An 8,865-nucleotide genomic window follows, 5' to 3' on the forward strand; every position below is an offset into this window, starting at 1 on the left:
TGTGGAGCGGGGATGTGTTTGTGTGTGTGTAGTGTGGTGTTTGTAGTGTGTGGAGGGAGGGGAAGTGTGTGTGTGTGGAGCGGGGATGTGTTTGTGTGTGTGTGTGTGTGTGTGTGTGTGTGTGTGTGTGTGTAGTGTGGTGTTTGTAGTGTGTGGAGGGAGGGGGAGTGTGTGTGTGTGGAGCGGGGATGTGTTTGTGTGTGTGTGTGTGTGTGTGGTGTTTGTAGTGTGTGGAGGGAGGGGAAGTGTGTGTGTGTGGAGCGGGGATGTGTGCGTGTGTGGGGCGGGGATGTGTGCGTGTGTGGAGCGGGGATGTGTGCGTGTGTGTGTGTGTGTGTGTGGTGTTTGTAGTGTGTGGAGGGAGGGGAAGTGTGTATGTGTGGAGCAGGGATGTGTTTGTGTGTGTGTGTGTGTGTGTGTGTGTGTGTGTGTGTGGTGTTTGTAGTGTGTGGAGGGAGGGGAAGTGTGTGTGTGTGTGTGTGTGTGTGTAGTGTAGTGTAGTGTTTGTAGTGTGTGGAGGGAGGGGAGTGTGTGTGTGTGTGTGTGGAGCAGGGATGTGTTTGTGTGTGTGTGTGTGTGGTGTTTGTAGTGTGTGGAGGGAGGGGAAGTGTGTGTGTGGAGGGAGGGATGTGTGTGTGTGTGTAGTGTAGTGTTTGTAGTGTGTGGAGGGAGGGGAAGTGTGTGTGTGTGTGTGTGTGTGTGTGTGTGTGTGTGTGGTGTTTGTAGTGTGTGGAGGGAGGGGAAGTGTGTATGTGGAGGGAGGGATGTGTTTGTGTGTGTGTGTATGTGTGTGTGTGTGGTGTTTGTAGTGTGTGGAGGGAGGGGAAGTGTGTATGTGGAGGGAGGGATGTGTTCGTGTGTGTGTGTGTGTGTGTGTGTGTGGTGTTTGTAGTGTGTGGAGGGAGGGGAAGTGTGTCTGTGTGTAGTTGTAGTTTTTAATGTGTGTGTAATTCACCGGGTCGGTCAGTATCACTTGATGGTCGTGATCGTCAGCTTTTACCCTCCCGGAAGGGAGCTGAGAGCTCATATAGTCCGATCTAAGGGAAAGGCTGTGACCTTCACACACCCACACACCCGTCCCCTTGCTCAAGGGGGACAGTAACCACCCACTTCGTCAGTGAAACTTTTCGCAACCTGAGCGAGGCGCGAACTCCCGTCTACCAGATGGCAAGCGAGAACGTTACCACTGCACCAGCGAGTGGTGTTGGGGAAAATGTGTGTGTGGGGGGGGAGATGTGTTTATGTGTGTGTGTGTGTGTGTGTGTGTAGTTGTAGTTTGTAGTGTGTTTGTGTTGGGGAAAGTGTGTGTGTCGGGGGTGGAGATGTGTTTATGTGTGTGTGTGTGTGTCTGTGTGTGTGAAGTGTTTTGTTTGTAGTGTGTGTGTGTTGGGGGTGGGAGTGTGTTTGTTTAGTGGGTGTGTAGTGTGGTGTTTGTAGTGTGTGGAGATGGGGGAAGTGTGTCTGTGTGTAGTTGTAGTTTGTAGAAGGAGGGAAGTGTGTGTGTTTGTGTGAGGGGGAGATGTGTTTGTGTGTGTGGGGGGGGGATGTGTTTGTGTGTGTGTGTGAAGTGTTGTGTTTGTCATGTGTGTGTGTTGGGGTGGGAGTGTGTTTATGTAGTGTGCGTCAAGTGTATTGCTGTGTGTGTGTGTGTGTTTGTAGTGTGGTGTTTGTGGTGTGCAGAGGGAGGGGAAGTGTGTCTGTGTGAGTATGTGTGTGTGGTTGTTGTTTGTAGTGTGTGTGTGTGTGTGTGTGCGTGTGCGTGTGCCTCGATAGCATGGATGTAGGTACTTGTAGGGAGATAGGGAGGTCCATGGATCGTCAGAGCACTGCCAGAATGAAGCTGTGAGATGTGGTATGTCTCTCTCTCTCTCTCTCTCTCTCTCTCTCTCTCTCTCTCTCTCTCTCTCTCTCTCTCTCTCTCTCTCCCCCTCTCTCTCTCTCTCTCTCTCTCTCTCTCTCTCGACAGGGGTAGGGCACTCTCGGGTACGGCTTAACATAGCGTCGTGACAAAGTCTCCCAGCATATTCTTGTGATATCAGGCATTCTCTCCAACCCTTTCTGACGTGCAGGGAATCTCTCCGTTGTATGCAGCTTGGAGAGGATGTGTGTGTGTGTGTGTGTGTGTGTGTGTGTGTAGTGTCTGACCAACTAGGGCTGGTTACCCCACGTGTTTGAATATGTCATGAAGTAATGATGGTGACAGTGATGATGGTAAGAATGACACTAATGATAGTAATAATAATAATAATAATAATATCAGTAATAATAATAATAATAATAATAATAATACCAGTAATAATAATAATAATAATACAAGTAATAGTAATAATGATAATAATAATAACAATAACACCAGTAATAATAATAGTAATAATAATAATAATAATAATAATAATAATAATAACAACAATAATAATAATAATAATAATAATACTACCACAGGTCCTGACGGTGGCTGCCTGTGTTATGTGGTTCGTACAGGGTTCAGCACATGCCAGGGCCGGCTGCTGCGTACCATCCTGTATGGGGTTAGTCGAGCCACAGCAAACACCATGGAGACCTTTGCCTTCATCCTGTTCCTCCTGGTGTTTGCCCTCGCTGCTGCTGCCTACGTTTGGATTAAAGGTGAGTTGGGGGGGTGTTTGCTGGTGTTTGGATCTTGTTTGGTGGTACAGTTAACCCCCTCTGTCTACAGGATCTCTCTTCCTATTTCTCACCATCATCCACTCACTTGATGTAGTGCTGCCTACTTCTTCCTTAGCCTTTATCATTCTTTTTCTGTGCCTGTCCTCCTCTCTTCCTATTTCTCACCATCATCCACTCACTTGATGTAGTGCTGCCTACTTCTTCCTTAGCCTTTATCATTCTTTTTCTGTGCCTGTCCTCCTCTCTTCCTATTTCTCACCATCATCCACTCACTTGATGTAGTGCTGCCTACTTCTTCCTTAGCCTTTATCATTCTTTTTCTGTGTCTGTCCTCCTCTCTTCCTATTCCTTACCATCATCCACTCGCTTGATGTAGTACTGCCTACTTCTTCCTTAGCCTTTATCATTCTTTTTCTGTGCCTGTCCTCCTCTCTTCCTATTTCTCACCATCATCCACCCACTTGATGTAGTGCTGCCTACTTCTTCCTTAGCCTTTATCATTCTTTTTCTGTGCCTGTCCTCCTCTCTTCCTATTTCTCACCATCATCCACTCACTTGATGTAGTGCTGCCTACTTCTTCCTTAGCCTTTATCATTCTTTTTCTGTGCCTGTCCTCCTCTCTTCCTATTTCTCACCATCATCCACTCACTTGATGTAGTGCTGCCTACTTCTTCCTTAGCCTTTATCATTCTTTTTCTGTGCCTGTCCTCCTCTCTTCCTATTTCTCACCATCATCCACTCACTTGATGTAGTGCTGCCTACTTCTTCCTTAGCCTTTATAATTCTTTTTCATTGCCTGTCCTCCTTTCTTCCTATTTCTCACCATCATCCACTCACTTGATGTAGTACTGCCTACTTCTTCCTTAGCCTTTATCATTCTTTTTCTGTGCCTGTCCTCCTCTCTTCCTATTTCTCACCATCATCCACTCACTTGATGTAGTGCTGCCTACTTCTTCCTTAGCCTTTATCATTCTTTTTCTGTGCCTGTCCTCCTCTCTTCCTATTTCTCACCATCATCCACTCACTTGATGTAGTGCTGCCTACTTCTTCCTTAGCCTTTATCATTCTTTTTCTGTGCCTGTCCTCCTCTCTTCCTATTTCTCCCATCTTTCCTGTCACTTCTTATTGCTTTTCTTTCCTTTACAGGTGGCTTTACATTGAGTGACAAGCCAAATGGTTTCCTGTAAGCCAAGAAACCATTTACAACGCTGGGTGGTAACCATATAACCAAACCATACGTGCTGCCTACATGTCAACAAGTGGGTTGGTGGAGGGTTAGTGCCCCTCCCCGTAAAACAAATAACTCAAAGTCAAATGGCCACCCCTTACGGGATTATGGCGTCTGGCAATAGATAGATAGATAGTTTACAGGATCGAATCTCGTATGTTTGCACATTCGCTGATTTGAAGGGTAGTAGTTTTAAAATGCACAGGAAAATATTTGGTGTTTTAAGATGCACAGGAAAATATTTGGTGTTTTTTTGTATAGCCTCAGCCGTTGCTTGTTGTTCATAAGTGTTTGTTGTGCGTTTTTTCCGTGAGATATGTTTCGCTGTTGAGTTGCACTGTGCTGTTTGTCTAGGTATGTGCTGCTCAGAACAGGGCAACAGCACTCCACAGCACTCAGCATTTAACAGCACAAATCACACACTCTTGTACGGCAGTGAGTGTTTGCCTGTGACTGGATACTTACTGTCTGCCTAACTGTGTTCTTTCTGCCTATCCCATTGGCTGTTCTTTCTGCCTATCCTATTGGCTGTTCTTTCTGCCTACCCCTTTGGCTGTTCTTTCTGCCTGTCCCATTGGCTGTTCTTTCTGCCTGTCCTATTGGCTGTTCTTTCTGCCTATCCCATTGGCTGTTCTTTCTGCCTATCCCATTGGCTGTTGTTTCTGCCTATCCCATTGGCTGTTCTCTGCCTACCCCATTGGCTGTTCTTTCTGCCTATCCCATTGGCTGTTCTCTGCCTCTCCTATTGGCTGTTCTTTCTGCCTATCCCATTGGCTGTTCTTTCTGCCTACCCCATTGGCTGTTCTTTCTGCCTATCCCATTGGCTGTTCTCTGCCTACCCCATTGGCTGTTCTTTCTGCCTATCCCATTGGCTGTTCTCTGCCTCTCCTATTGGCTGTTCTTTCTGCCTATCCCATTGGCTGTTCTTTCTGCCTACCCCATTGGCTGTTCTTTCTGCCTATCCCATTGGCTGTTCTTTCTGCCTCTCCTAGTGGCTGTTCTTTCTGCCTACCCCATTGGCTGTTCTTTCTGCCTATCCCATTGGCTAGTCACAGAGGCCACCCAGCCATATGCTCCTTCTCTCTCAGTTCCTCTCAGGCGTTATACATCCGTGTGTTGTTATGGCTTTGTTAATCAGCCTCATTCTTCATCCCTGTGAACAGTGGATCCTAATTGACGTTTCTCAGTTGCCTCGGACTGCACGCCCAAGACTTTTTTTTTCTTTTTTTATGCGAGGAAGAAGGAACCAAAGGCCATGAGCCCGCAGTAACAGTTCCCTCCAAGAGAAAAACAAAATAAGCTCCAGAGAACAATTTGCTTTTCTCAGTGGTGTTGCCGAGGCCTGTGACGTTACTGGGACACTCTGGTGGAAGCAGCGTTAATCGGGCGGGGTACGCCTCCCAAGCCAGGCAGGCCGCTGGAAAATTTGTGTTTATTTTTCAGTATAATATATGAAAATAGATGTGTTATGTACCACGTAATATCAATAAATATTACTTTGATGTTTTGGTGCAGGGTACTGTTATAAATTTGTACTGCCAGAGGTTTTAAAGAATCTGGTGTCGCCACAATAATACTGGCCGTCATCAACAAACCAGCTCTGTCATCTGCTTTGGCTGCAAGTTGCCAGTGCAGGTGGTTGGAAAAGATAATGGAATGTATGTGTTGTACAATAAGATATATGCTTTAAACAATACCCAATCATGTTGCCTGCCTGAAGATACCTTACACCATTGGTAATGTGGGTAAATGTTCCTTAAGTGACCTGGCTTCCTCCTCCTGACAGGTCATATTCAAAACATTTTTAAAATGATTTTAGCCATGCAAAAAAACTACCCAAAATAAATTATACCTATATTTAAGCAAAATTCAATATGATTGGTCACCAGTTGGCGGTAGAGTATTGCCAACTACCACAGGCAGGCCTGGTCAGTATTGCCAGCGTAGTGCAGGTCAGTCAGGCTCGGGTACTCGCACTGGAGAAGTTCATTGACTAAGAAAACCAGTCTCTGTTTTTGGGTGCTGGCGTCCGAGGCTCAGGCGCGGGTGCCTGAGGTGGGTGTACTGAGAAAACAGCCATAAGTGTGCCGCTTAGGGTGCATGTGCTGTTGGGCAGCCTAAGTGGCGGAACAAGTTGTATCATAGGCAGCCAGGGGACTCCACCTGGATTTGACGCCTTAAGTGTTTTGTATTGTGGTGTCTGCTTGGCTGGATCATCAGTGTGAAGGAATACATTACTGAACATTTGTCAGTATTGAGCATTTGAAAATATTGAAGAAAAAGTCTGAAAATCATCATCATAATTAATATTTTCATTTAAATGGCTTTCAGTAAGTGGTTTAAATGGTTCACTAAATGGTGGTGTGGCCATGTGAGAGACTGATGAGGAGAGTGTATGTGAGTGAGGGGGAGGCCAAGGATGAGCTGGAGGGATGGAGTGGAGAGGTATATGAGAGAAGGGGGGGTGAGCTGGGAGCAGGGCAGTGAAATGGCAGGGGACATGGAGGCAATTGTTTCTGGCCACCCCTTATGGGATTAAGGCGTCAGGCAATAGATAGATAGAATGGTTTTAACACCACTGATTTTTAGATGATCTCATATGATATAACTCTTTCAATTTCATATCTCTTGAGCATACTTGAAGTCCTATTACTATCTATCTATCTATCTATTGCCAGACGCCTCAATCCCGTTTGGGGTGGCCACAAACAGATCGCCTCCAAGTTGCCCTGTCCCCCGCCATTTCACTGCCCTGCTCCCAACTCACACCCCCCTCTCTCATATACCTCTCCACCCCATCCCTCCATCTCATCCTTGGCCTCCCCCTCCCTCTTCCCCCCTCCACCTCACTCACATACACTCTCTTCGTCAGTCTCTCACCCTCCATCCTCTCCACATGGCCAAACCACCTCAGTGTGTTCCTCATAACGCTTCCTATCACATCCACATCCACACCACAACGCTCCTTTATATCCTCATTCGTCACTAGAGCATATTAGTTTTGCATATTAAGTTTTTATCATAAACATGCCACCCATCTACACCCACTGCAAATTGACTCAGGACCTACACACAGAATTGCCATGGGAGAGTTGTCTGTCTTTGCTTTGTGTTTCCACCTCTGCCAAGTGAATTTTTGGGGCAAGAAGTAACTGGCAACTGGTCTGGTGTTGGCGGGAGGTGGTGAAACTCTCAGCATGTCAGTGCCTGCCCAGAAGTGAGAGTGGGAGTACATGTTCCCGTCGATCCAGGCTTGCACCTCCCTCTTTTTTCTTATGCATTACTGTTTGTCCTGTTATTTTCCTAGAGTCGAGTTGTCATGCCTGGAAAGTACTGCTCAAGGGATGAGAGGGTCCGTATCATTGCATGGAGGCAGGATAACGTCCCCATCAATACAATTTGTGAACGTATTGGACACGCAAAGTCGACCGTCGTGAAGATTGTTGCTGCAGCGCGCAGCCTGCCACCTGATGTCATACCAGAGCACAAGCATGCTGGTGGAAAGAAGAGGATGACGTCCAGAGGTACTGATGCACTTCTGAAGAGGAAAGTAATCAAGAAGCCTCGACTGACAGCAGCAGAATTGAAGAGAATGCATCCCCAGCTGTTACAAGACGTCTCAATTCGAACTATCCAACACCGCTTGCAGAAGGAGCTGTGTTTGCCAAGCCGTACTGCAGCCAAGAAACCGCTTCTCACTGACTGCATGAAGAAGCAGCGCATTCAGTTTGCCAAGAAGTATGCACACTGGACATCAGATGAGTGGAGGAAAGTTATGTTTTCCAATGAAGGCACATTTCAAGTGTTCCAGGTGCGTTCTGCCAAGGTTCATCGCCCTGCCTGCCACAGTCAATATGACCTTGCTTACACGGTGCCGACTGTTAAGCACCCACAATCAGTAATGGTATGGGGGTGCTTCTCAGGTGAAATGGGAAGGGCAGGCCTCTACTTTCTTCCTAAGAACATGGTGATGAATGGTGGCCGGTACATTCAAGTTCTAAAATATCATTTGTTAAACTTTTTTGCTATTCACGGGTGCGACTTTTTCATGCACGATTCAGCTCCATGTCACAAGTCAAGAAAGGCGGCAAAATGGCTTCAGGATAATCGGCTTGAGGTCCTCGACTGGCCTGGCAACAGTCTGGATCTAAATCCGATAGAAAACTGCTGGGCAAAGATGAAGAAAATCATGGCAGTTAAGACACCCAATGTGGACAACCTCAAGACTGAACTGACAAATGTTTGGTGCAAAGAAATATCCTTAGATTACTTTAGAGATCTAAGTGATTCCACGCCAAAACGCATCCAACTGGTACTGAAAAAACAGGAGAAACATGCCTTCATATTAGTGAATGGCGTTTCATGAACAAACACTGTAATATACTACGATTTCTGTGTTTTTTTAGTACCTTGTGGGGGGAGGTCCAAGTCAATTTGCGGTTGCTGTATATTGATAAACTTTTCTGTCTGACATCGTTTCTGTTTTTCATTGGTATCGTAGAATCCATCAGGTAGTTTCCTTTCAAATTCCTTCATTTTTCTGGCACCAGTTTCAATTCTGTCAACGCGTACTGTTAGTGGTGCGCCTGTGTGCTGTTAAGGGTTTAATTTGGCGGTGTAGTGATTGAGTTTTCGCCGTAATCCTTCTCTGTCAGGTTTATCGGCAGTGATTCTTGCATTGGCGTTCTCTTTGTCTTTATCTATCTATCTATAGCCCGACGCCCTAATCCCGCAAACGGTGGCCACAGACAAAACGCCTCCAAGTCGCTTTGTCACCCACCGTTTGACTACCTTCTCCCCAGGTCACCCCCCCCCCCCTCCCTCATATACCTCTCAACTCCATCCCTCCACCACATCCTCGGTCTACCCCTCCCTCTCCCTCCCTCCACCTCACCTACATACACCCTCTTTATCAGTCGTTCATTCTCCATTGTCTCACATGTTTGATATGTCTTCAGCCATATCTCTCTCTCTCTCTCTCTCTCTCTCTC

At 46.5% G+C, this 8,865-nt stretch overlaps 1 protein-coding gene across 1 annotated transcript in view; it reads left to right on the forward strand.

Moving 5' to 3' along the window:
• LOC145410187 (endoplasmic reticulum transmembrane helix translocase) overlaps nucleotides 1–8,865 on the forward strand; it is a 67,916-nt gene that overhangs the window by 25,380 nt on the left and 33,671 nt on the right. The window contains exon 8 of the mRNA XM_080280389.1: nucleotides 2,443–2,625. Within this exon, the coding sequence (XP_080136515.1) occupies nucleotides 2,443–2,625 (183 nt within the window). The remainder of the gene's footprint in view (nucleotides 1–2,442; nucleotides 2,626–8,865) is intronic.

The sequence above is a fragment of the Coenobita brevimanus genome, chromosome 10, assembly GCF_032717465.1.
Source record: "Coenobita brevimanus isolate Jiangsu-jjx chromosome 10, ASM3271746v2, whole genome shotgun sequence".
NCBI classification, from domain to species: Eukaryota; Metazoa; Arthropoda; class Malacostraca; order Decapoda; family Coenobitidae; genus Coenobita; species Coenobita brevimanus.